This window comes from Colletotrichum chrysophilum, assembly GCF_026319265.1.
Source record: "Colletotrichum chrysophilum strain AFK26 chromosome Unknown scaffold_60, whole genome shotgun sequence".
In the NCBI taxonomy this organism is placed as follows: Eukaryota; Fungi; Ascomycota; class Sordariomycetes; order Glomerellales; family Glomerellaceae; genus Colletotrichum; species Colletotrichum chrysophilum.
The window spans coordinates 228,932-255,742 of NW_026517347.1; the positions used below are offsets into that span (position 1 = coordinate 228,932).

At 55.7% G+C, this 26,811-nt stretch overlaps 9 protein-coding genes across 9 annotated transcripts; 3 read left to right on the plus strand and 6 right to left on the minus strand.

Annotated features, from left to right (window-relative positions):
- Positions 1–1,163: 1,163 nt before the first annotated feature.
- COL26b_007459 (uncharacterized protein) lies at positions 1,164–2,443 on the minus strand (the record flags this gene model as incomplete). The annotated part of the gene is made up of 3 exons (XM_053180251.1): positions 1,164–1,286; positions 1,357–2,311; positions 2,367–2,443. 3 exons carry the CDS (start codon positions 2,441–2,443, stop codon positions 1,164–1,166), a joined length of 1,155 nt encoding a protein of 384 aa, XP_053035860.1.
- Positions 2,444–3,013: 570 nt separating this feature from the next.
- COL26b_007460 (uncharacterized protein) lies at positions 3,014–4,935 on the minus strand (the record flags this gene model as incomplete). The annotated part of the gene is made up of 2 exons (XM_053180252.1): positions 3,014–4,777; positions 4,807–4,935. 2 exons carry the CDS (start codon positions 4,933–4,935, stop codon positions 3,014–3,016), a joined length of 1,893 nt encoding a protein of 630 aa, XP_053035861.1.
- Positions 4,936–5,452: 517 nt separating this feature from the next.
- COL26b_007461 (uncharacterized protein) lies at positions 5,453–6,778 on the plus strand (the record flags this gene model as incomplete). Its single annotated transcript, XM_053180253.1, has 3 exons — positions 5,453–5,558; positions 5,617–5,928; positions 5,982–6,778. 3 exons carry the CDS (start codon positions 5,453–5,455, stop codon positions 6,776–6,778), a joined length of 1,215 nt encoding a protein of 404 aa, XP_053035862.1.
- Positions 6,779–7,040: 262 nt separating this feature from the next.
- Positions 7,041–7,329, minus strand: COL26b_007462 (uncharacterized protein; the record flags this gene model as incomplete). The annotated part of the gene is made up of 2 exons (XM_053180254.1): positions 7,041–7,065; positions 7,127–7,329. The coding sequence occupies 2 exons, from the start codon at positions 7,327–7,329 to the stop codon at positions 7,041–7,043; spliced, it is 228 nt and encodes a 75-aa protein (XP_053035863.1).
- Positions 7,330–7,921: 592 nt separating this feature from the next.
- COL26b_007463 (uncharacterized protein) lies at positions 7,922–8,500 on the plus strand (the record flags this gene model as incomplete). The annotated part of the gene is made up of 1 exon (XM_053180255.1): positions 7,922–8,500. The coding sequence occupies one exon, from the start codon at positions 7,922–7,924 to the stop codon at positions 8,498–8,500; it is 579 nt and encodes a 192-aa protein (XP_053035864.1).
- A 172-nt stretch (positions 8,501–8,672) lies between these two features.
- COL26b_007464 (uncharacterized protein) lies at positions 8,673–9,722 on the minus strand (the record flags this gene model as incomplete). Its single annotated transcript, XM_053180256.1, has 3 exons — positions 8,673–9,068; positions 9,135–9,618; positions 9,700–9,722. 3 exons carry the CDS (start codon positions 9,720–9,722, stop codon positions 8,673–8,675), a joined length of 903 nt encoding a protein of 300 aa, XP_053035865.1.
- A 4,540-nt stretch (positions 9,723–14,262) lies between these two features.
- On the minus strand, positions 14,263–15,015 carry COL26b_007465 (uncharacterized protein; the record flags this gene model as incomplete). Its single annotated transcript, XM_053180257.1, has 3 exons — positions 14,263–14,537; positions 14,595–14,716; positions 14,936–15,015. 3 exons carry the CDS (start codon positions 15,013–15,015, stop codon positions 14,263–14,265), a joined length of 477 nt encoding a protein of 158 aa, XP_053035866.1.
- An 8,270-nt stretch (positions 15,016–23,285) lies between these two features.
- Positions 23,286–25,172, plus strand: COL26b_007466 (uncharacterized protein; the record flags this gene model as incomplete). The annotated part of the gene is made up of 1 exon (XM_053180258.1): positions 23,286–25,172. One exon carries the CDS (start codon positions 23,286–23,288, stop codon positions 25,170–25,172), a length of 1,887 nt encoding a protein of 628 aa, XP_053035867.1.
- Positions 25,173–25,737: 565 nt separating this feature from the next.
- Positions 25,738–26,297, minus strand: COL26b_007467 (uncharacterized protein; the record flags this gene model as incomplete). Its single annotated transcript, XM_053180259.1, has 2 exons — positions 25,738–26,205; positions 26,274–26,297. 2 exons carry the CDS (start codon positions 26,295–26,297, stop codon positions 25,738–25,740), a joined length of 492 nt encoding a protein of 163 aa, XP_053035868.1.
- Positions 26,298–26,811: the final 514 nt, after the last annotated feature.

A 26,811-nucleotide genomic window follows, 5' to 3' on the forward strand; every position in this document is an offset into this window, starting at 1 on the left:
GGCAAACACGCAAGGAATCAAAAACTCATGCCCTCCCTCTGGCTCTGCAAGGAAGGTGCCAACAGGTGCGCCTTAGCTGCAGGGTCTCCAAGAACGCAACCTAATTGACCGAAAGTGGTGGTAATGGTGGTGGTGGTGTTGGTGCTGCTACTTTGCGGCTTTGCGTGCTTCAAGAACGCCCAGCGCTTTCTGCTCTTGAGCATTGAATTTGGAAGCAAAAACACTGGGGCGAAAGTGAAATGCAGGGAAACAGCAAAATGTGCTGGATGCCGCTGATGGCACATCGAGGCGAGCGGAGTTTCGGACGGCGCGCCACAGCACTGGCACTGTGTCACTGTGTCACTGTGCGCTCGAGAGTGGACCCACCCGACGCCAGTCCAGCAGCCAGACGTTCACAGGTGCAGGTGTTGCTATATTTGGTCAATCCGTTGGCTGTTGGCGGACTCCTCCGCGGCCCCGACCGTGCCGAAGCCGCTTAGCAGTGCGCCGCACAGTGCTGGCCCCCCTCCATCTCGGCGTCGATCACCGAGTCCCTTCTTCGGCGCATGTTCCATTCTCTCTCTCTCTCAACGCCTACCTAGAAGAAGACCGGCACACAGACCTCGCTGAGGGAGACAGAGGACGGGAAACACCACCTACCTTACCTAGGTAGACTTGGGATTGCCTGGACCACCACACTCACAACGTTCCAGCAAACAGTCCGCATTGAACCCCAAACACAAGACCTCTTTCCCGATCAATGCTCCTGTTTCACACCCGGCCCCGATCGTGGGGTAAACGCTGTAGCTCTCCTAGTAGACGGCCACGAGAGCCGCTGACGTGCTGGGGACGCCGTCCTAACTGACTTCTGACAGCCTCTCGGAACGTCGTCCATTCTCCATGCCACCGAAACTCAGACATGCAACCGCCCCGTCCAATCACTGAACCTCACTTGCTGCCCTCACACTACGTAGTCTACATGCGAAATTTGAGGCTTGAGCTTGTTTAAACATTAAGGGTCTCCAATGGCAGGATCCTCCTTGGTCGGTACACGTAATCGTCCTATTCCAATGTTTCTTCCCTCTCCCCTTTTGTTTCCTCTCGGCCCTTGGTTCAGACGAATCGTCACAAACAATAGATTACAATCACCAACACCCGATTCAGTTCCTCGCAACTCTGTTTCCTCAGAGGTAAACGTTGACCGACTCGCGAGAGTATCCGTATGTCGTCGGCCACTGGCTGTAGTCCGGCTCGAAGAGGATGGCGTCATTGCAGTCGCTGCCCAACGAAGTGTTGTTGAGCCACGCCTGTTGATTATCATCAGTCAGCTATGCTACTCACGAAGACGAAGGTTCACATAGAACTAGTTTCACTCACCGGCTCCCAGTACCAGAGACCCTGTCCCATGCCGTTGGGCACGTCACGCACAATCTGGAGCGTCTTGTGCATCCACTCAACCTGGCCCTGAACGTTGTAGGGAATCGACGGCTCCGAACTCTCGGGAATGGGGTTCCATCTGCCGTCGCATAGGGCAGGATAGTCCGTCTCGACAATCTGGGCAGGCTTCTTGTACTTCTTCGTCATCGTGTGGAGCACATTCTTGATGTTCTCGAACGTCGCCGAGGTGCCGTAGAACGGGTAGAAGCTGAAGCCAAAAGCATCCCACGCCGAGAGCGGCACGCCGTTCTCCACGAGCGCCCCGAACCACCTCTCCTGCAGAGTCAGGTTCCAGCCGTTGTCGATGTGGATCATGACCTCGGGCTTGGGCACGCCGGCGCACGTTGCGTCCTTGACGCCGGCCCGCGCGGCCTTGAAGAGCGTCGCGAGGTTGGCGAAGCTCTTGACCAGCGCCGGCCAGGGCTGCACGTCGACGTCGACCTTGCCGACCGGCCAGAGGAAGCCGTGGCGGATCTCGTTGCCGAGGGAGACGAGGTCCAGCTTCACGCCGGCGTCGTGGAAGGCGACGAGCGTCTCGCGGACGTACTCGCGCAGCTTGCCGGCCAGGGGCTCCACCTCCGTCGGCCACGCCGCGGGAAGGGGCTGCTTCTGGGGGTCGGCCCAGCTGTCGGAGAAGTGGTAGTCGAGGAAGAGGCGCTGGCCCTTGCTTTGGAAGCGCTTCGCGAGCTCGATCGTGTAGTTGAGGCCATAGTTCCCGTCGGGAGGGTTGACCCACAGGCGGAGACGGACGCCGTTCATGCCGCCGTCGGCGAGGATGTCGTCGGCGGGTCGCGAAACGTTGCCTCGTGCGGTGTCGATGAAGATGTTGTTGAACTCCTCCAGCATCTTGAGGGAGCTCAGATCGTGACCCTTGTAGAAGAAGGGCTTCTGGGGGCTGGCACTTGTCTCTTGTTAGACTCAATTGCTCAAGAGTGTCTCAGGCGACTTACTTTCTGCCCTCCAGGGCGGGCGCCGCCGCCGCCAGAGCTGTGAGGCCGAGCAAGGAGAGAAGCTGCGATGAAATCATGGCAAAGCGGTACCACGTCTCCTGCGCGTCGTCCTCTGTTGCTTTGCGCCGAGGTCGCTCATTATATATGGCTCACAATAAACGGCTCATTGACCGCCTCACATGACGGCAATCATCGAGCCACCGGTCTGCTATGCCAAGAGCAGAATAGACGCGGTCCAGCTGTCACGGGGGCTCGGCGCTGTTTTTCTCAATTCAATGTGACGACTCGACGGAAGATCTCAAGGTAACCCAAATGAATGCGGGGATACATCGCGGGGTTGCCGGGAACCGACCCCATCGTCGGCCGGCCAGCCATTGGTGCGCCTGGGTCAGGCCCCTGGTCTCTCCCGCAATTTCGGTCAATGTGTCTCCAGCTTCAGCTCATGGTCCAGGGTGCCAAGTTCCAACTGCCCGGGTCATCACCACTAGTCACTGTTGGCAGGTGGAGATGGAGACTCTGAAATGAGGGCAAAGGCTGGGCCCAGACCGGAGTATCACACGGTCTGCAGCCGAGGTATCTTATTCAGTGCTTAGAAATTTCTACCTGATCCAAACTGGTGGCTGGAAAACACAACTTGATTCTCAACCCTATCCGTCGGTCAGGACTCGAGTCCAGTCAAACTTCCTCCACTTCTTCTTAAACCCTTCAACCCTGCGATCGCCCTTGTTCCAGCGCCCCTGCTTCTTGATCACGTCCGGCGCTACGTCCAAGATACCTCCAATAATCTCTCTAGCAAACAAGTCGCCTCTGGGCCAGCGGTCAGAGTTTTCGACAACGTGACCGAGGCCGCCGTCGAGAGTGAACCAGGCGTGGAAGTACGGCATTTCTTTGGCGATGCTCCGGCGGAAGGCCATTCTGCCCATGCCGTCGCGTGCTCTAGCGCCGGTGTCAATGATCTTCTTGTGCTGCGACCACTCCTCGTCTGTCGTGAGGAAGGCCTCCTTGAAGTATGCTGGGGCTGTGGCACCTTCCTCGTAGGGAATGGGCACCGCCATCATCGCCGCGTGAAGGTGTCTTTGCGGTGCGGCGGCGTTCTCGTAGAATATGACCTCCTGGCCCTTTTCGTGGTACATTCTTGTGAGGGACTTCATGAAGTTGCGAATCTCCTCCCATTCGTCGTCGTCACACTCCAGCAAGTTCTTGCGGTGGGCAATGGGAGTAATTACCGCGCCGCCCTCGCAGATTTCGGGTTCCGTAGGCAGAGTCAGAAATACGCGCGTGCCGAGTGAGATGACTGGTGCCAGAGGTGGTTGTCCTTTGTCTTCGTGATGGCAGAGAGGGCAGTTGTCCAAAATTCGCGTCACCTTCTGATACTCGTTGACAGCAACGTTCTTCAGGTTGATCTCCGACTTGTGTACCCTCTTCGCAAGCTTTTCGGCATTCTCGTCCATGTACTCGAGATCATCGTCGAACTTGCCATCTTTTGCAATGCGCTCCGCCAGACGCATGCCCTCGCCGCCCGCTTGGCCACGAGTTCTGCGTTCCTCGCGAACCATGTCCTCAATTGACATGTCCTCGTTTGCCTCCACGTTGCCGCGCTCACGGCCTCGCTTCGTCTCAATAGACTTGACCTCGCCCCGCGTTCCTGCCAGCATTCGATTGTCCATGACACCGAGAACAACAGACTGCGGCCCGTTGGTTGCGAAACTAGCAGCGGCCGCATTGTATTCAGCTTCCAGCTTGGCAGCATCAGGTGCTCGGCGAAGCTTAGCCTTCATCATCTGAGCCCGCATTCGGTTCAACGCAGTCTGGTCAATGGGAGTGTGCAGCATGGCCTGGTCGGGGATGACCGTGCCCTGCTGAATATCCTCCATGGGACTTGGTTCTTTCGGCTCCGGACGTTGCTTCTCCATGCGCTCCTGGTAGAGGTCACCGGTGGGCTTCTCTTTACCAACGTACCCATCTCCGTAAACCTTGCGCCGATCCATCTCGATCTTTTCTTCTCGAGCATCGTCGAATTCCTGCAAGCTGCCGAATCTTTCCAGAGCAATTTCCTCAACAGGTCGCCCCGACTCTTCCGCCATGGAGTAAACGCCCTTGAGCTTGGTCATACGCCACTGAGAGCCGTTGTCCCCGAATGTGTAATTGATGGTTCTCTCCTTTGGCGTCTCGTCGGTGGACGCAGCGTTGACTTCGTCAAAGTCCTTGTTGATCTCCCTTTCGTGAACAACCCTGATGGGCTCCTCCTTTGGCGGTGGCGGTTTCTCCTTCTCCTTGCGTTGGACGTAATCGATATCGAGGGCTGACGGGGCAGTCATCCACGAGTCGCGCACCAATGGGGTGGATGTCTTGGTTTCTTCTGGGGTCGCCTCTTCGTCGGGAATAGGGAGATCCTCCTTTGGATCAGAAGTCTTTTCGTGTTTTTCGTCGCGCCTCCCACCATCTCTATCCCGGTGCCGTCTTGACCGCCGTTCCTCGTCGTCTCTGAAATGGCGTGACCTCTTGTGCCTGTGCCCATCCTCCTCGTCTTCGTCATGGCGTCGCGACCTGGGGTGCCGGTGGCGGTCATTATCGCGATCGCGATCACGTTCGCGGTCTCTTTCTCTGTCTCGGTCGCGTTCCCGGTGTCCGTCGGATGACCTGTCGCGCTCGCGATGATGATGATGGTGGCTTCGCTGCTTCTTCCTCTCTCTGCGCTCGTTCTTTTCTCGTTCAATGCGCTCTCGTTCGCCCTTTTCGGCTGCGACAGCCTTTTCAAAGTCGTCGAGGCCGTCCATATTTGATCGATTAGACGACAGAATGAGTGACTGCTTGGTGTTGACGTGACGACTTCGGACCAGCTACCTGAGGCAGCTTGGATCGAAGGACGACAATTGGCAACCTCAATGCAGGTTGGACGTCACTGGGCACGGACCACATAGATTTTGGAACGGCCCAGGGGTCTTATTAGCGCGTTCTTCACAGGGGGTGTCGTCCACTCTAGCGCCCCGCGCGGGGCATCCAGCTCTTCCAACTCTTCCAGAACTTTTTTCCTGCGACTGAGATCAACACCACCAGTTGAAGTCGACGACATAAACTGCACAAAGATGGCTGAAGCTTCCTCGACCGCACCCGCCCCAGCCTCGGCCTCAGCCCCGGCTCCGGCCCCGGGCTCCGACTCCCCAGTCTCTATTGTCGTTGTCGGCATGGCCGGTAAGGAGTTCTCGCCGGTGCACACTCGACGACTTGCGCTGACCAATACCTCCTCCAGGCTCCGGCAAAACGACGTTCATGCGACGTATCAACTCATATCTCCACGGCAAGAAGGAGCCCCCTTATGTTATCAACCTGGACCCTGCGGTTCTCAACGTGCCCTTTGAGAGCAACATCGACATTCGCGACTCAGTCAACTATGAGGAGGTCATGAAGCAGTACAACCTGGGGCCGAATGGTGGAATCTTGACATCTCTTAACCTCTTCGCCACGAAGGTCGACCAGATTGTCAACCTTCTCGACAAGCGCGCGGCCCCAGACCCGGCAAATCCCGACAAAAAGCCCATCAAGAACATTCTTGTCGATACTCGTGAGTCTTCCGGATGTGTGTGCCATCGGGACCTCAAACTAACAAATCTCCAGCCGGTCAGATTGAGGTATTCGTATGGTCAGCCAGCGGTACCATTCTCCTCGAGTCACTCGCTTCCTCCTTCCCGACGGTCATCGCCTACGTTATCGACACCCCGAGAACCACATCCACAAGCACGTTCATGAGCAACATGCTGTACGCCTGCAGTATCCTGTACAAGACCAAGCTGCCCATGATTCTGGTATTCAACAAAACCGATGTGCAAGACGCCACCTTTGCGAAGGAATGGATGACGGACTTTGAAGCTTTCCAGGAAGCGCTGCAGAGGGACGAGATGAGCGACACGATCGGCGGGTATGAGACGGCAGAGGGCGGCAGCGGCGGAACGGGGTACATGGGCAGCTTGCTAAACTCCATGAGCTTGATGCTCGAGGAGTTCTATTCCCACTTGAGCTTCGTGCCCGTCAGCTCCCGGCTGGGAACGGGCATGGACGAATTCTTCGAGGCTGTGCAGGAAAAGGCAGAGGAGTTCAAGCAGGACTACCTGCCTGAGCTGCAGCGCCGGAGGAAGGAGCGCGAGGAGCAGAAGCGCAAGACCCGTGAGCAAGAGCTGGACAAGATGATGAAGGGCATGTCAGTAGATGCCGGCAAGAAGCCGCGGGTTGTCAAGCCGGATGACGACGATGATGGTATCGAAGTCGCCAGCGACGTGGACGACGACGACATGCCGGACGACGAGGATGACAGAGAGGGTCTCCAGGCTCGGTACGAAGCTGCGATGGAGGCTGAGGGCGATTCCATCATGGCGGACGGCAGTTTCGCCAAGTACTTGCATACCCGCCAGGCATGAGAAAAGGGTTGAGAATAAGCATGCACATAGAATGAATCATGGGGCGGGATGGCGTTTTAGAAGGTTGCTGCATTATCATGAGATACCTCGAAAAAAAAGGAAGAAAGGGTGCAGACTGCCTTCCTCTATGAATTGATTTTTAACCCCCAAGCCCAAACTCCAGGAATTTCTGCGCATTGTGATACTGTCTTCAGCCTCTCTCTCTCTGTGTTTCTCTCCCCATTCCATCATGTCTCATTTTCCCCAACCCACGTCGCAACCATTACCTCGCCTCGAACTGGACCATTCTGCGCGCGAGTGAGTCAGTATTTGCGCGTCTCGTCCGAGTCCCAGACCAGATAAACTCACCTCTTGGTGCGCTCCTTGTACAGGATACGGCAACCGCATTCCTTGCAACGGATGGGGTCGGCGCGACGGAGCTGGAACTTGAGGCCGCAGTCACCGCAGAGGTACTGCATCTGAGGGCCCTCGTTGCCGTAGGAAGAGTAGTTGGCGGCGCTGGGGGCCGAGGAGGCGCCGGCAGTCGGGACTTGGTAGGCTTCGCGAGACATCTTTGATGTTTGGTAGAACGAAACTTCGGGTGGTTGTAGTTGGGGGAGTGTGCGAGTTGCGACGGTCGAGAGTGGTGAACGCGACGGGGGTAGACGACTGCGATTTTCTTTCTTGCGACGGCGGCTTGGAAATGCAGGAGGGCTGTTGCTAGGCTGGATGACAATTTGTTAGGCGGTGAAGGCGGAATGGCGGCAGAAAAATAAGATCGGTGCCGGGCGGTGTGCACTGTGCAGGCGACCAGTGGAGCTCAGGTGAAAACAACGCTGAACTCGTGGAAACCTGCTGGAAGTGAACACTGAGAAGCTCCGGCCTGGCCCACTTCCCGAGGTTAATCGTGATGTTAGTGGTACGGATATCGGATATCGCTGCGGCAGAAACCTAGGGAACATCTCGTCGACGCGCAGGCCAATCTTCGCGTCATCTCTCCGACTCAGGCAGCTTGTTGACTTTCTGTTCTTCTGTTTTCTTCGCCTTTTGCAAGCTTGCGGCAACCGACAGTATCATCCAGCAGCCAAGCAATGCCTCGGTAGCGCAAAGGCTCTTCCACTCAACGTTGCATCTCCTCCAAAACACCATCGCATCCCTCAAACCATGACGCCCACCGCCTTCGACTCGGGCGTAGAGCCCCCTGAATCGAGCTGTCCATTCTGCATAATTGCCGACGAATACCCTCCCTACGACCCGGCCTATCCCCCGCAAGACGAGACCACGCTGGACCCGAACCGGATCCCCACGCCCGCCTTCATCGTGCTCTCAACCGAGACGCTCATTGCGTTCCTCGACATCCTCCCCCTTTCGCGCGGCCACCTGCTGCTCTGCCCGCGTACGCACCGCCCGAAGCTGACGGACGCCTCGCCGGAGGAGTCGGCCGAGATGGGGAGGTATCTGCGGGTGCTGTCGAATGCCCTGGCGCGCACGACGGGCGTCGAGGATTGGAACGTCGTGCAGAACAACGGTGCCGCCGCCGCGCAGGTCGTCATGCACATGCACTTTCACCTCATCCCGCGGCCTGAGATTCGTGCGAGTGGCAGGTACAGCGAAAGTTTCACCATGTTTGGACGCGGGCGCAGGGAGGAGCTGGACGAAGAAGACGCCGAGCATTTTGCCAAGGATTTGCGGGAGAACGTGGCCGACATCTTGAGGGAGGAGGCACACAAGGCGAAGCTATGAACATTGGGATGCTTATTTTTTCTGGTTTTTATTACTTTTTTATTCATGTATGGATTTAAAGGCCCTGCAGCATTGTGGCAGCGGGATATGGACTATAGCGTTGGCTTTTTTTCATCTGCTCATTATGTGAGTCTACCCAGCTCACCCACCCCATCATATACCCAATGACCATTTACTCATCGTCGCCGAAGAAGACCTTGACACCGTCCGGCAGGAAGGTGCCGTCGCAGACCTTGAAGCGATCGGGAATGGCAGAGATCTTCTTGATCTCCTCCTCGGTCAGGGACCAGTCGTCAAGGTCGAAGTTGGCCTTGATGCGGCCCTCGGAGACGGACTTGGGGATGACGCTGGTGTCGCGGGCAAGACCCCACTGGAGCAGAACCTGCTGGGGAGTGCGGCCCTTGGCCTTGGCGATCTCGAGGAGAGTCGCGTTGGTGTAGAGAGGAGAGTCGGTGCTTCCGAGGCAAGAGTAGGCAGTGGCGTGGATGCCCTTGGACTTGCAGTAGTCGAGGAGCTTGGGAGAGGGGTTGCAGGGGTGGAGCTCGATCTGGTTGACGGCGGGGACGATCTAGGTTACTGGTCAGTCATGGTCGAAGTGGGAAGGCGAAGCCGGAAGCGCATCTGTAGGACTTACAGTGGTGGCAGGGTCACTCAGGAGGCGCTCGAGGTGGGTGAGGCCAAAGTTGGAGACACCAATGTTGCGGACCTTGCCGGTGCCGACGAGCTTCTGCAGCTCGTGCCAGGTCTTGACGTAGTCCCAGTCGGGGTAGTGCTTCTTCAGGTCATCGGGGTCGGTGGACGAAGGCCAGTGCATGAGGTAGAGGTCGACGTAGTCGGTCTGGAGGTTCTCGAGGGACTTGGTGATGGCCTCGGGGACGCGCTTGTGCCAGGGGTTGTCGAGCTTGGTCGTCAACCAGATCTGGTCGCGGGGGACGCCCGAGGCAATGATGCCATCACCGACCTCCTTCTCGTTCTGGTAGGCGAAGGCGGTATCGACGTGGCGGTAGCCGTTCTTGAGAGCGGCCTCGACGGCGAGCTTGACCTCGTTAGGCTTGGATTGCCAGGTACCCAGGCCAATGGCGGGGATCTTGGCTCCCGTGTTGAGGGTGAAGGTGCGGCTGTACATGGGTTAGCTGATAGATTATAGACGACTGTGGTCGTGTAATTGTGTTTGAAAGGAGGCAGTCTGTGTGACTTACGCGGTCTGCTTGGTGGCGGCCATGATCCTTTGCATACGGAGCAACCGGGAATAGAGACGGGTATCTTGGAAGAAGAAGAAGAAGAAGAAATCAAGTGGTCTCAAAAGCGAAGAACGTGAGATGAAGAACAAGAGTGAGAGCTATCACAAACTAGAATCGACAACATGGTGGGACGTGGGAGCTCTTATGTACCTCCTCGCTGAAGACAAGAACGGATGATTAACGTAAGCAGCAAGCTGTCCCGGTCATGGGTAGGTAAGGGGAGGTTAGTAGCGACAGGCGAACAGCTCGGCATTCTTTCCACTGCGGTTCCTGTTCGCCAGTTCGAAAGTTATGCGACATGCGCGACAGGACGAGAGGCACCGGGCTCGGGTCAAGAAAGAAGGCAAGGTAAGGTAGGTACATGCGGCGCGGGTGCGGGAGTCGCAAAGGACGGGGAAGGTCCAGTCCATTCACTTTGGAGTGAGGTAAGGTAGCCATCACCCCTGATCCCAATCCTTCGCGAAGCATTGCCCCTCCCCCCACCTCTTGTGCGTCCAGCAATGACGCAGTACTACGCTACCTACCTTACCTGCTGCCCTATCGGCGTCCAGCCTCTTGTCTTTTTCTGTGCTGACAGCTGTGGGCTTTCTCGATAATGTCAAGACTCAAGAGCGGGAATCTGGCATCTGCTTCTAAGGTAAGGTTGGCAAGGTACTTGGGTAAAGTGCCTACCTTACTCTTCCCACAAGGGCAATTTTAACAGTTGGGAAACTGATCCCGAGCACACTCAGTTGGTCAAAGCCCACTTTGCCTCCAGCAGAGCCCTATCCGTACCTATCTGCACCTATCTACATGTTCCTCAACGTCTTGCAGGGGCCTGATAACATGGAGGGGCAAAGCGGCGCAACGAGGGGCACCACGCAACAAGACACTAACACTTGTGGAGGGGAATTGGGGGCCCCAGGGACTCGCAAATAAAATCCCATGCCGTGCGGGAGAGGTACAAAGGGCGAAAAAAAAAACTGAAGCCGGCCATGACCTAGTCAGCGAATTTCGGTGTGCTTGATTGGCAGCGCTTGTTAGCCGTTCCAATCCGCGTCGTTGGAACGGGCAAATGTGCCCCGACGTGCGGTTTTTTTCTCTTTGCCTCTCCTTGCTCCTTCACATCTACACGTTATGCCACTCTTCGCCGAGACCATGCAACTTGGCCAGCCCTGGCGCGACTACCGGGCCAACTGGATGCCACCTTCTTCTCGCTTTAGGCACTTGCTGTTAAATCGGTCCCGGTTTGGCGGAACCGGGCGCATATGAACCTCTGCAGCCGCACGAATGTCTAGCCAGGAAATTCCCAACCCCACATCGCCATGACTCTTGGGCTCATTGACTTGCTTCGCCGTTCATCGTATCCTGCCCATGACTGGCCCGCTACATGTTTGCGATGGTTTTTCGTCAGAAGGATCTCGAAGGTTCCTTGATTCAGATCAAGTGCCACGTTCATCTCCAGCCTTCCGCTTGAGACAGAATGTTGACGTGGCCGGGAGCTCTTCCAAGGAGCATTGCGCGACGTTGTCATCGAGAGGTTGCACGGCTTAAATGCAGCGATCTCCCAACCTCCAGCTTTTTCTCCCATCTCCGCACTCTTCTCCTCTTCAACGGATAAGAAAAGCAAGCGGAAGAAGGAGTTGAACTGAACTTGTCCAAGGGCAGGTTTATCTCCTAGGCTGTCTGTGAAGCTGTCAAGCATCGACTGGCCCTTGATGCCGCACTAATTATTCTCACCTTCACTATAGCGAAGATGAGATTCTTTCGCTGTTATTTCACAGAAAGCAGCCAATATTCTCTCTAACCTAGGACAGTCGTATCATCCAAGTTGTCGAGACGGGGACATGTCGTCGACATTAACCACATAACGTCACCATGGATCCCTGTCACTCGGCCCGGAGTACCATCGGCTGGCTCCTTCTTTCGGCTACGCTGCGCAAATTGTCCGACCCCGTACGTCTTGCTGGGTTGGCAAAGAGTGGCGTGATCGTCGGGGACAAACCTCGCGGACAGTCCTTGCCTCACTTGTCTCGAAATCACAGGTCGACCTCTGTCCTGATTCATACTTACCCAGTCAATCACGTTTTCGGGCGACTGAAGGCTGATTCTCAACAAGCATACATACTATGTATTCTATGCTATGCTCAAGCCTTTTCACCTTGTGTGAGCAGCAACTTCTGAAGCTGGTTTGCGAGCGTTGGCATAAGTCAAGCCTATCTCTATAGGAATCACCACCTACCTACTAGGTATGCATAAGGCCAGTTTAGGCTAGAACATAGTTGCAACTCCCGTGCCAGGGGACCAGCCCTGAGATAGTCTCACGGAACTCCTCCAGGGTGAACCATGTGAATCGACAATCTTCGTCTTCCGGTATCACACCGAGGACATACGGCCAAGGTTGCTTCCTCCCACGAGGTGTGATCTATCAGCATGGTGGACATTCTCTTCTCGGCAGGGTTCTCTGCTTAGAGCTTCCCGTACGTCTTGGCGAGACTTTTATCATTCGATTCCTCTTCCAAGGACTACAAAAGGTCTGGCTGCTCTGTGTTTTGGGCTTAAGCTTGTTGGATAACCTGTTCTGTGTTTACCCGAACATCCGAAACTAGAGCAGACTTTTCCTCGTGATTTTCCTTATCATACCTATAAAGAGTTTCGTACACACGTGTAACACTCAAATGAAAGGCTACGCTGGTTTATTGTGGTTGCTAGGCCCCTTGAGATTCATGTCGAAAGTAAGCTCAGTACAGGTAACCTACGAAGCCAAGAAAAGGCTACGAGAATGAGTGAAGACAATAAGCAACCAAGAAAGCTGTCTTACATATCACTCCGGCAACCAACGGTACAGTCCACGTCCTTGGCTTTGGCGCCATTCATCACGCACGAGCAACAGCCACAGTGTCCGAGTTCCTCAAGCCACCGTCCAGTTAAGGTGCTGGCCTACAGACGGTCTGACAGCCGTCCTTGTCTCAGCCAAGGAACAACATCGGAGGCTGTGTTAAGGTTTGTGGGGGTGATCGGAGTACCGCCTGCTCTGGTCGTTGCAGCGTTCGGGGGGCACACCGGGTTGGGGGAAAGTAGGAGGGTATGGCTCAGGTTTTGGGTACAAAGGTTGATGCTTGTCTGTATGTTTACTTCTCTGAACCCACCAAGGAGCAAAAAAGACCCAATCTATCTAATACATCAAACTTGAGCGATGGCTAGCCAACATTCATGGTCAGCGTGTCTTGATGGCTGATGAATGTCATGGAACGTCTCGCGAAGGATGATTAAGGCTCTACACCTGTTTACAATATGAATCCTGGCAATGTAGAATTAACACATGAAACAAGGAATGCTGACAGGTAAGATTGTACGCAGAGCATATACTACTGTACTAGGTAAGAGCGTAGCATGACAATACAGTCTGCCAGATTTGAAGGCTTCCATAGTCATTGTTAAAGGCAGATTGCAGGTACATCCTTATTTTTCTCAAGATGTTTCTATTCCACGTCGATCTGGGGCATCTGTGATCAATCCCACCACTTGCCAGTGCCGTTGCTTAGTGGGCAGCAACTGGTTGAGAGCATCTTCAATAGATGAGTTGCTGATGGAAATCGTAGCAAATGACCTGAAGTCGCTTTCAATTCCCACCCGGCGCTCTTTGCCATTTCTCTCCTCTGAAACCTAATTATACTGGCCTCAAGTTAGTTAACCCAACATGCGCGAGGCTTTCTAAACGTGCGTATTGAGCCCATCATGACCAAATTAGAAACAATTATCAACCCTACGTAATGCATAGTTTCTCAGTCGCCGTCAACACATCCCGCCGGGCCCTCTCCGGCTGGCGGCCCCATCCCGCTCATCGTGAGCGGATCCCCTCAACTGCCGACGCCGGCAAACAGTGATTTTTCAGGCGGCCCCCAAAATAGGTCACCCGCCCGCCGCCGCCGCTGTCCGCCGCGACCGGCCGGGCCCCCCTCCTCAATGGCCTCGACCGCGGCGGCCACCATCTGCTTCGGCAATCCGACCAACCAGGCACCGTGCAGCCGTGGTTTGGGGGGATCCGAAGTTGCAACGTTATTGGATAATCGGGGGATTTCCCCCAGCGTACAGGACGATGCGCGATGGAGGGTTAGCCGTGGACGACGTGTCGTGCTCTCAGTTGGGCCGTCCTGCGTGAGGATTGAGGCCCGAAGATGGAAAGGGTCATTTAAAGATTGGCCGACTGCCCCGTCCTTAGGGAAGAAGAGAAGGGACTCGAACAATTTGCATACAAACTGATCTGGTTGGTTGATGATCTCTGCCATCACCACCGATCGCAAGTCGCCAATCCCAAGACCAGCGACGGATATTTACAACTGCGTTGAAATGAATCGATGGACCATCACTTATTGGAAATCAAGCTCGATGCCCTGTTCATTTACATCGAATCGCCATCTATTCTAGAAGCTGACGATTGATTTTAGGACGACACTAAATGATGGAGACGTTGATGGGTAGGAGAAGGAATGAATTGGCAGTGTGGTATGGGTAGTAGATGATGGGAATACAGAGTCGCTTTTACTCCTCGGCATCACCGCCTGCAGCGACGGCTGGGGCAGCGTCGCCGTTGGTAGCGGCGGGTGCGTCGGCGGCCTTGACCTCGCCCTTGGCGGGAGCATCCTCGACGCCGTTGGCTGCCTCTTCTTCGTCGCCGTCACCCTCGGCCGCCTCCTCCTCGGCAGCATCATCGTCGGCCTCTGGCTCGTCCTCGGCGTCCTCCTCTTCGTCAGCCGCCGCCGCATCGTCCTCGCCGGCGGTCTCGGTCTTGCGCTTCTTTGAAGGGGGTGCTTTGTCTGCGCAAGTCGCTTGTTAGAACTGTCGTCGGGGATGTTGCTGAGTGGGGAGCTCACCTTCTACACCGTTGGCTTCTGCGTCGTCCTCGGCGTCACCCTCGCCCTCTTCGTACTCCTCCTCTTCCTCCTCCTCCTCTCCATCATCGTCCTCTTCGCCCTCGTCTTCCTCAGACTGGTACCTACAAGCACGACGTATTAGCATCTCAAGTGGTGCGGGTAGTTGGCGCAGCTGTTCCCAGAAAGCAGGACCACGCGCAAAGTTGCTACAGCACTGGTTCTCAAAGAGAAGAGCGGCTTTGTTGCTACCAGGAATAGCTCCGAGCATCACCAGCTAGTTTCTCCTTGGCCGGAGACAGCTCAAGAGAGCAGGCGCAAGGGTAAAGTTGGATGTGACTTACTCCTCTTCCTCCTCACCGTCGTCGTCGGGGAGGGAAACAAGCTCCTCCTCCTCGTCTTGCTTTCTCTTGCGGGTGGACATGGTGTTGATGGGGGCTCGAAGGGGTCAATTGGTTCAAGTTGAACAACTCAAGGTGTGTTTCCGGAGAGAAACAGACAAGAGATGGATGGGGAAGGGCAGGATAAATGTAGGAGAAGCAAAGAGAAAGAGAGAAAGTTGGGGGGCGGCAAGGACGAAAGGTAGGCAAGGTAGGTAGGTCGGCGCATGGAAAGCTCTGGGGGAGGGAAACGGGACCAAGCCAAGGTGGGTGGTGGGTGCAAGACGACTGGCGGCGGGGGTGCGGTGGGGGACCTGTCTTTCCGTACCTACACTACCCTACCTCTCTACATAGGTACGGTACGTCTGGCCCGGGGACATGAGCCCAGTGTGCGGTGCGGGCGGGCGTGAGGAGAAGAGAGGAAGAGAAGGAGGAGGAGGGAGTGCGCGGGTCGTTGGTGCAGTGCGCAGTGAGTGTGCGGGAGAGGGGGAGGGAGGTGGGAGCTCCCTCTTTCTCTCCTCTCCTCTCTCAGCTGAGTGGTGCGCGCCCTGCCATACTGTTTGCGAGGGAACGTGTGTAAGGCAGAGGCAAGAGGTAGGTACACTGGGCTGATGGTGCGCAAGGTGAGGTAGTCATGTAGAGACGGGCTCTGGAGTTGGAGCAGGAGCCACGACCCCAGGCTGAACGAGGGAGCACCAAGGTGAGTGAGTGAGAGAGGTGTGGTGGAGGGTGGCTGGGGGGAGCTTCGAACTTGGACCGGACGGGAGTGGACTGGGCTGGGGCCGACGAGTAAGACGCAAGATGGAGGACTGGAGCAAGAACCAGGAACCTAGGACCTAGGACGAGTGTGAGTGAGCGGCTCAGAGGTGAGAGAGAGAGGGTGCGTGGTGTGTGTGAGAGAGAGGGGAGAGGGTGAGTGACGGGCGGGTGAGAGAGGGAGAGAGGGAGAGAGAGAGAGGGAGAGAGAGGGAGAGAGAGAGAGAGAGGAGGGCGTGGGTGAGAGCAATGGGGGTGGGTGCAGGAGACGAGCGGACTGGGGGAGATCCAAACAGGGAAACCAGATTGGCGTGTGAGCCTGCTCTGGCTGGTGGTTGGCCGACAAGCGAAAGAGCTCGGACACTTTTGGGGAGGGAAGAGCAACATCACCATCCCTGTCCACCCACCTCACCTGCCTTGCCTTACCTCCGGACCTTGCGTGCAGCAGCAGCAGCAGCAGCAACAGTGACAGCAAGTTGCAACAGCTCAACACCGAGCTGCGAATTTGCCTGCTCTGTTGCGCTCCCGCTTGCCCTCCTCTCTGTTCTTGAGCTCTTCCATCACCCTCCCCTCTTCCCCTTCCCAGGCGTCACCTCCCAAGTCTTTCACCCTTTCCCCTCCTCAACCCGCCGACTGCTCTGACACTCGTCACTCATCAGCGTGAGCTGTTGCTGGTAGCTGCTCATGCCTGCCCCTGTGCGAATTGGGAGCTCTGCCCCAAGCTGCTCCTCTCGAGCCAATCGTCATTGGCCATCACTACCATTTCCGTCCCTCGAATCACCCCCGAGGGTAAAGCTCCAGCTCAGGGCCACCAGCCGGCTGCTGACGTGATTCTAGCCGGAACGGGACGTCATGGATAGCGTCATCACGTGCGCTAAAGCTGTTCCGTTCTTTCATACTGAGTCGCGCTCGCGACTTCCCCCCTCGCCATCCCGCTGAGCCGGCGTTACTCCGCGCCTTGGCCTACGCTGCGGGTTTCCAGGAGCCCATCGTCTTGCACTTGCACTTGCATCCGCCATCGTAGCCTTGCCAACCTTGGTCCATTCTGACCCAAAACCACTGCGGACGCTTGTCCTTGGTCGCGAGACCCAGATTGGGCAAATTACAATACTCAAAACCATAAACAGAAACTTGCATCGCCCAACATATTCAATGCAGGACTCCTCCGTAGGCACGGATTGTCCGTTTAGTTACCCAATTGAGCTGACCGGTTCATCCGAAGCTTTCATCTGGCCTGAATCCGAAAGCTCCGTGTGCGACAGCTTTGTGATGTGAGCTCTTGCTAGCCTTCGAAGGTGCCAATACGTTGGCTGCAGACTTGTAGGTGCAGGTTGATAGCTCGCTGGAACGGACTTCCCATTTGTCCATTGTATCATCGTGCCGGGCCGGATAAAATCCGAGACGTCTTTTCCGACCTTGATCAATTAGAAGATTTTGGCCGCCAGCTGAAAGCCTTCGACTTTTGTGACGCAGGCGCACAGCGGCAGCGGCGGATGGCACGTTGACCAGGTTTAATTGGAAGACCCTGGAATCGCAAACCTTTCGGCTTGGGCTACCGAGCGCTGGAAAAGGATGAGGAAAAAGGAATGTTTTATCTCTTTTCGGCCGCATCCTAGACTCGGGGTTCCCATCCAGCGGTTCAAGGGAGGATGAGACAGCGTCGATCCAAAAAGCTACACTTGTCTGACATTTCGATGGTAAGAAGCAAGGGGATTGAATGATGAAGGAAGAGACAAAGTCACTAGACGCCGGGACAGACCAAAAGATATGTGTCATGTGTAGCTTGTTCTTCTCTGCTCTCTGCTCCGCACGTGTTCCGAGCGGTCGGGCTCGTTTCTAGGACGAGCTGTCGGGGTGTTCGGAGTTGCAGAGTAGTACCCAACGGGTGGTATTATTTTCCAAGGTCGGTCTAGTTGTAACCAAGGGGGGTAGTAGATGGGAAATAAGATGTAGGTCAGGCCTGGGCTGGCCCATCGGGGCACTCGCCAAAAGAGCATTTGGATGGGACATCGACGATGCTGGGAAAGCCGGAGTTTGGAATGAGCATCGTGATCCGTATTCACGCCTTATTCACGTGAGTGAGCACGTAGTACTCCGTATTGATGCCAGAACGGCCTGACCCAGCAGTGCGGGAGATTAAAGAGAGAGAAGAGAGAAATCGAGATGTGGTCCTGATGAACAGGTAAGGCACATCAGGCGGGAACCTAATGTGGAAACGAGGTGTTGAAACTTGGCCACGCTGAAGGAAAGGTAGGCTGCTAGCCTTCCAACGCGTATCGAAATCCTTGGAAAGAGATATACCGTAAAGTAAGTAGCAATTTGGGATGATCGAGATTCGGCTGGCGGCCGGCAGCGCAGACGGGATGATGCATGCTCGAGGATGCATGACAGCCTCGAGATTGGCATCCGTTGGCGGCGCTGACTTGGTGGCTGAAAATCCACGGTCTCCAGTTGTTTAGTGTCTTTGTGTTGATTTGCACGAGACAGACAGGAAGAGACAAAGCATCCCGCCCATCAGGAAGATTAACTGGAACGTCATCCCGAGCGCAGCGTTGATTGAGCTGTTTGGTCAACAGGAACAGGGCCAGACCATGTGGTCGACGGAGGAAACGATCAGGGCCCAAGTCTTAGTCATGCCGTAAGAACGGGTCGGGTCGGGGGAACAGGAGAACAAAAAGGAAGGGAAAAAGAAAACAAAAAGAAAAACGGCGAGACCCATCCAGCAGCGGGAACTGGAGACATGTTGAGGTGGGCGGAGAGAAAAGGCAAATATTGAGCAGCAAAAATTGGATCGTGGGATGCAAAAGATGACGAAGGACGAGCAGATTTTCTTTGGCTGTTTCCGAAAGGGGACTTCGGCCAGTCAGGATCGGAATCGGGCTCTTACCCGGGAAATTGGAAGGTGATTGGGCAGAGGGTGATGGCTTCTTGATCGGGACTAGCGCCAGGAACGGGTGGACGCTAGCAAACCATCTTTGGCAGGGCCCTGGCAGCCCTGAGCAATCCCTACCAGGTGCCCTGCACAATGGAAGCTGCCCGTGGGCAGTGGGAAGTCCCCCCTTGAACAAGGCCGCTGTGGCCCGGGCAGTCTTAGGTTGTGCGCCTGTTAGCCGCTGTTGTCCGCCGTCAGCAGCCCCTAAGCAGGTCCACGGCAACACGGGTACGTAGGTGGTGCAGCGCGGCACAAGTGGTTTCCCCTGGTGCCCTGGTGGGTGCCCCTGCAGAGAGCGTTGCACCAGGTGCGTTTGTTGCGCTGCCGGGACGTTGCGTGAGGTGGTGGTCGCGGGTCGACATCCGGGCCACTGTCCGGTGGCCGCCGTCCGTCCATCTGTCCCATCGTCGTTTGTATTCGTAAAGTACCTGGCTCACTGGCTCACCAAGCAAAGACCCACAGTCGCAGTCCCGTTCATGTTCCTGACTGCATTTCTGTTCCCTGCAGGTGCAGTGTTTTCTCAGTCCTGAAGCCGTCGTCCATGGATGCCATGCCCTGCCCTGGCTGACGGAGGCTGAGAGTGGGCGCCGAGTTGACATGTCGTCGAGGGTTGCGTACCTGCTGCCACGCACCGCAGGGAATAAACGTCAAGGCGCGTGTGCTGGCCGCCGTGGTAATAATGCGCAGCGTATTATCGGTCTTGGATGCAAGGGATGCGGGAAGACGGCGGAGAGCATGTCGGCCGGGACGAGAGCCAGGAAACATCGGACGGTACCTGTGTCAACGCTTGGCTGACGCTGGCAAGAACAGGTACCTGCCTCCGAGCGCATGCCGTACCACATCCCGAGTGGATGGAATTTGTTCGAGAAGGAAGAAACGGGGCACCAATTGAACCTGCCGAGTACCTACAGTGTACCGCAGTACGTATGCAGCCTCCGTGCTAGGCGCAAGCTGAACAACCTGGCTGTTGACGACTGACGACTGACCGCGTCTTTCGTCTGACTCTCCGACAGAGAGAGATGCGATTGATGAGAGATTGCGGGGAAGGAGCACACGTCGCGGCGGTGTTGCGGAATCTGGCGACGATGTGGATGGACCGCTGAATCGGATTGATTGTTGATTGGAACTTTTTTTCTATTTTTTCACTGTCCTTGTACTTACTTGCTGCTCGAGGCAGACTCGCAGAGAGAAAAGATAGAAACAGAAACAGAGGCAGAGTCTGGATGCCGTTCGCCAACGGGTGTCTGACTCTTGACTCTCACCGTTTAATCAATCTATTGCCCCTTCGTTTGGCGCGTGTAGTGATTGAAAAGTCTTGGTATGGTCCTGGGTGTTGGGATCTGGAATTGGCTTCGCCTCGGAGCCAGCGGCGCGGTACCTCTCTCTCTCTCTCTCCCGTCTGCTAGTATACATGGTAAAGTACTGACAGGGAAGCCAGGGAAGAGAAAGAAGACTGGACAGCCAGGCATGGAAGGCATGCATGCATTTCTCGCATTCATAATTCGACCACCGTTGGAATTGGAATGCTTCTATTGGCGCCAGCCATCAGTTGGCCCGTTCTCTCCAAGGGAGCTCCCATCCAGATGCCTTCCCGCGTGCCGCACAGAGTGCATATGTACTGAGTCTGTGAAATTGGGGGATGAAAATGAGAATGAAGTGGAAATGCCTCCAGGCGGACTCGACAAGCGAAAGACAACGGACCAGGGGAGGCGAAGAGAGACCTTGAAGAAACCTGGAAGGGAGAGGGACAGAGAGAGAAGAGAAGAGGATCTTCCATTTCAAATCTCAAATCTCAATCTCGTCAACGAGCAATCCCTTTTTTACCTTTCTTTGCCCCCCCTTCTCTCTCGTGTCTTCACCTTCTGAAGTGACTTCCATTGCTAAATTCGCGCTTGCGCCGGCAGCTGCACCTGCAATCTGCACTGGCATCATCATTTGGGTGCTCCTTCCTCGCTCCCTCCCGCGTGGTAAATCACACTTTCGGGAAGCTCCTTCCATCTGATCCTTCCCTACATTTTTGATCCTATTTTTATTTATCTTTATTTTATTTTCCTCAATTGCTTCCTCTCGTCGGTAATTCGCCCGGGCAAAATAATATCTACTACCTTACCTTACCTTACCTACTCTAACCGTGGGCTGCCCATCTGCTGGCCTTCGCCGCCTCCTTTCGCCAATCCACCTGATTAATCTTTTCTTTCCTCTCTGTCTCGACTCCTTGCGACACTCGCTCATCCTACCACAATCTCTCGTTTCTTCGTCCGCCTCGACCCGACGGGACTGTCTCTCTTTGACCGTGTCCAAGCCGCACCGGCCTCATCAACACCGAACCGACAGCAGCCAGCGATACCTTCCTTACGTCTGAAAGTCGGCCAATCAGCCCGCCGAACCATCCGACCGCGGCCGTCGTTCCTTTTACCTCGTGGCAGCGACAGCGCCTCCCAGAACCTGACGCACGAGTCAATCACTCTTTGCGTCTCCGAGACACCTTCGACCTTGGCGACGCCACAGATGCCCGCCCTGCCCTGAACCATCATCAAAGCAACGAAAACAAAAAAAAAAGAAACAGACAAGAGAGACAGACAACTGCTTTGGGCCACTTGGAGCTCTGCATCCCACCTACAGCATTTCAGAGCTCTGCTTCTACCTTTCAACACTCGATGCCCCGCTCTCCGTTCTGTTCTTCTTCCGATCCTCTCGACGCATGTTTCCCGGCTTCGGCTTGAGCCAATGACGAAGACGCCCTGGTCCGGGTCCAAACGCTCGCTTCAGTTTTAGCATCTTCATCTGCGACAGCAGGCATCCGCCCCCAAAAAACCAGGACCACCCGCCAGTAACCAACCAAACCTCGGACGAAGACGGCCGCCATCCACACATACTTCAGGTCCATCCATTGTACCTACCTTGCCGTGTGTGCCTTGCCTTAAACCGCTGCGTACCTGGCCCCGTTCCTGAAGCCTCCGCAATCCCAAGGTGCCATTCGACCCATCGATACCACCACACGCTCACCGCACCAGTCGGATACCTCTCCCTTGGTCTCCTCATTTTACCGACGATAACGACCTCCTGCGTCTGCACCTGTCAGAGCCGTTTCCCCAACTTGACTCCTCTGACATTGCGTCTCTTGTTTCGCATTCCCCGACCTACCATTCGACCTCAGACCTCGTCAGAACAACGCCAGCTCTCGCCCATTGACTCGGCTGACGGTCGATCTTTCACTTCCAAGTTTCCCCCCTTACATCCGGCCCCCAGCCTGCATACGCATGAACCGGCCTCAGGGCATCACCTCGTCTCGTCGCATGCCCTGTGTTTCTTTCAAAGCCTGCCGCCGCTCCTTGCTCAACTCGACTTGATTGTCACCCTATTTTCTTTGCACCACCCTCGCACCGACCGTTCTTCAACCTGCCATATCCCGGCTTCCAGCAGCGATCACCCATTGAACCCGCCCCGCCCGGCCAATACCGACTACGAGTTGTTGAGACTATTCGAGAGGGTTGCTGCAAGACGCAAGGTTCATGCATGTGCCGCGATGGTACCGTTCTCGACGACTTTGACTGCCCTACTACAACCAAAGTGCACCACCACTACCTGAACACTATTGCTTGCAACACCCACGTCTACCGCTTTGCCTGCCCTGTCATAACGAGAAAGGCAAAGGGAAAGAAACATTATCAACTTTGACACGCCTCCCGTTCGGTCAATCCCCTCTTGTAGCAGTCGCCGCCGCTGCCATATAACGGCCGGGGGGATTCAGCCAACATGACCCTCATGGCCGTGGCAGCGGATTCTGGTCAACCCGACGCCCAGATCGCCTCGGGAGCCATGGCAGACCAGGACCCTACCATCCACCGTCAGACGAGCATAAAGCATCGTCAGTTCGGTATTTATGCTTCAAGGCGGACCCATCCGAAACCCGTCCCAGCTTCTGACGTTCCAGAGCGTCCCGACTCCCCAGCCGCCAACTCTCCAACACATGCACATCCCTTACCCACATCCCCCCCACGCTGGGACTCGCTGGCAAACAATTCCAGTAACTTTGCGAGGCAACAAAACCTCATGAGCGCCCGGTCACAGTCGCAGTCGCCTCGCCGTGCCCTATTCCACTCAATTCGAAAATACCCCTCCTCGGAACGCCCCTTTGCCTCGCCGTCCCCCAGCCTCAGTCGTGGTTACGAAGAGGACGACGACTTGAGTGCCGACGAATGGACTAGCAAAGCCGCCGCCCGCTCGATTAGATCTCCCGTACCCTACGACGACGACGACCGATCCTCGATCGATACCATGCAGGTAGACAACTTCTCTCGTCCGAGAAGGCCTAGCATCAAGCGGCCGATACAGGACTCGTACAGTCCCCGGCCAGCGAACTACTCTCCCTCAGACCCACGCTCCGACCCCAATTCGCATCATCAAGCATGGCCTCGGCCACGGGGCCAGTCTGGCTCCTCCGCCCGGTCTGCCTCGACGTTCTCCTCGATGCCTGCCACAGGAAACGATAACTACGAGCATCGCGCCCCATCCCGGCTCCGGAGTGCCCCGCCTCCGTCGAGCCTCGCCCGACCCCCATTGGCATACGGTCGGGTTGATAGCTCAAGCTCCGGCTTGTCTACTTATGCGCGTGAGGCACCGTGGATGAGTGGAGACGAGATGCGGTCCAGCTACCGATCTCAGATGACATCTTCGAGCGCGCAGGGCACGTACGTGACGGAAAGAAGCAGTGTTCTGACCAAGAACAGCTCAGTCCCTTCTCTGTACGCTAACGGCGAAGAGCTTAGTGTCGACGACGTGATGGGCATGTACGAGAAAGGCTTTCAAGACTCGAGCCCCGAAGACAACGACGATAGCCCGGTACCGGCGTCCGAGATCAACAAGCGCAATACGAGAATGCTCGAAGTCTTGAGTCAGCCGTTGACGATGCCTGCAAATTCACTAGCCGTTCCTGTTTCAGAGACCGTTGTCCGCCAATCGGTCGATATGTTCAGAGTATCCGAATACCCTTCGTCTTTGCCCAAAGAGGTTGGTTTGCTGGACGACGACCAGGGAGACGAAGAGGAGGACGATGACGATGAAAAGGATGACGAGGTGGACGAAAAAGAGAAAAGAGACTCGGCAAAGTCTCTTCAGAATGAAAAAGACTCGCTAACCCCGTCGCCGAAAATGAGCAGCCCAACAACGTCTTCGATGCAAACTGCTGTTGAGCCCGAAGAAATCGAGGAACCTGGTGCTCGGGATCGATACGGATTCAAAAAGGCCAATCAGTACATCACCAGGGAACAATACGACAACTGGGACAAGGGCTATTCTCAGTATTTGGACAGGAGACGTAAGAAATGGACCGCCTTCTTGAAAGAGAATGGCCTCATGACGGACCGTCCACAGCGGTTCCCACCTCACAGTGCCAAGGCCAAACGGTTTATCCGCAAAGGCATTCCTCCCGAATGGAGAGGTGCCGCTTGGTTCTATTACGCCGGAGGCCCTGCTATATTGGCCAAGCACTCCGGTTTGTACGATCAACTACTGCAGAAGAAGGCAAAAGATGTCGACGTGGAGGCCATTGAGCGAGATTTGCACCGAACATTTCCGGACAACATCAAGTTCAAGCCTGCGAGCATGGCTGGAAAGCCGAACGTAGAGCCTGAGAGGAAGGGCGAGGATGACGACGAGAAGAAGCCTTCGGACACGAATGAGCCCCAGATTATCTCGTCCCTGAGGAGAGTTCTACACGCATTCGCCATCTACAACCCTCGCATCGGCTACTGTCAGAGTCTGAACTTCCTCGCTGGTTTGCTGCTTCTGTTCATGGATTCAGAGGAGCAATGTTTTTGGCTGTTGAACGTCATTACACGGCTGTACCTGCCAGGCACCCACGAGATGAGTCTCGAAGGATCTAAGGTTGATCTAGGTGTTCTGATGAATGCCATTCGAGAGTCCATGCCCGCAGTATGGGCCAAGATTGGCGACGATTTGGAAGGTGACCCCAACGCACCGCGTCCTGCGAAGCCAGTAAAGAAGCCCAGATCTCGGAGGAAGAACCAACCCAGCATCTCTTCGAATCGTCTGCCGCCAATCACACTGTGTATGACGGCGTGGTTCATGAGTTGCTTCATCGGCACTCTTCCCATCGAAAGCACACTCCGCGTGTGGGACGTCTTTTTCTACGAAGGCTCCAAGACGCTCTTCCGCATCGCTCTTGCCATTTTCAAACTTGGCGAAGACGAGGTTCGGGCCGTCGCTGATCCCATGGAAATGTTTTCTACTGTTCAAGCCATGCCCCGCCGGCTGTTAGACGCCAACGCCCTCATGGAGGCGACTTTCAAACGTCGCAACGGGTTTGGTCATATCAGCCAAGACACCATTGACAGTCAACGACAAGAGAGACGTGACAAGGTGCAGACGGAAGGTGCTCGGGCGGCCACGTATGCCGTGGGCAGCGGAAACGCAGTCGACGACGGCGAGGTGCGCAGGAAGAACACCATTTTCGGACGGAGGAAGCTGGGCAGATCAGCCGAGGTGATGTGATAACATTGCAGAAGCAAGAAGGCAGGGAGGCAGCAAGCATATCATTCAGCAATGGCGTTTGGGGAAAACTGCATTTAATGGTAATGACTACATGGCATGCGGGACAACTGGCAAGCGAAAAAAGGATATCATCTTAGAAGAGGGCACAGACGAGCCCCTAGCATATTGGAATTTTGGCAGCATAGAGCAGATGCATGCGAGATTGCCTGACTGGAACAGCAACACTTGTCGCAGCTCTACCACAGGGTGCCATCTTTTGGCCCCGAGCAGATACGTTTTCTTTGTACAGACAAATACATGAAGATTATCATGGTATTCATATGGTCACAGTGATGGTAAAGTGTTTCAAATTCCATGTTCAAAATAACGGGTCCAATTACGGAAACATTTGCAAAGGTATCAAGGCCCATGATAAGCCGAATCCCATCCCGAACGCCGCCAATGCTCTCGCCATCAACCGCCACCGTTTTGTGTGTTGAATGTAGCCCATGTGTCTTTCCATCTTGACATCCGCCCTGTCCGCTCCTCCTGCCTAACGACCTTTGCCCCATAGTACCTTAGGTGACTACTGCTTGACCTCCGGGACGGAAAAGTTGGCGGGGCCCTTGGCGTAGCGGGTGACGTAGACCTTTGCGTTCTTCTCAAAGTCGGGGCGGTTGTTCTTGTACTCGTCGGCGATGCGGGCCTCGAGGGGGTCGTCGGGCTGGGGCTCGACGAGGAGGGAGCGGACGGCCTCGAGGACGGCGGAGAGCTTTGTGGCGGGCTTCCAGTTCTCGGACTTGAGCATGCCGAGGCAGATGTTGCCGAGGGAGTCGTTTGTGATGTTGGGGTGGTAGATGCGGGTGGCGAACTTGACGACGGGGGCCTTGAAGGGGTAGTCCTTGGGCAGGTCGACAATGACGGCGAAGGTGCCGCCGGCGTAGGGGGAGTTCTCGGGGCCCTGGAGGGTGACGTGCCAGGTGTGCAGGTCGGCGTCGCGGGCGAGGGCGATGGTCATGCCGGTCGGCGGGGTGGCGGTGACCTCGGTGAGTTCCTGGAGAGACGGGCGACGTTAGTTTGGCTTTGGCGGGGGAGGGGAGGGAGGGTTTGGTAAGAACGGACCTTGGCGATGCGTTTGCTCGACATGATGGGCGATTGGAAGCGTGTACTTTGTAGTTTAGTGTTGGTGTTGAAGGAGAGGTTGGCGAGAATGAAGAAGCTGTTGTTGGTTGGAAACGGAGCTGTAACCGTCAAGGTTGGAAGCTCTTGATCAGCAGCAGCAGGTGGATCTCGTGTGGAGCTGTCAGGGGAAACGGCAGGAAACGCTCGATTTGGCTTGCAGACACAGCTCGCAAGAAGAAAGCAGGGAAAAGAAAAGACGCTTCTGGGGCCGGCAACGGTGAGTGATGATGGCTGGTTGCAGGTGTCACAGATGAAGAGTGGTGAACTGCGATGATGGCGGGGTAGCTTGCTTTTAAGGCGTGGTGGGGTGAGGTCCCCGTATGTGAAGGCACTTTACTGCGCCCAAGGCCGGGTGCTTGTCGCTGAATGTGTGACGCGGGCGGGGTGTTGGCGGCAGAATCAGCGCGGTGAGTGGGCAAAGGCGCTGAAGCAGCTCATCTTTACTCTGCTAAGGTATCATGACTGCGTCACTGCATAT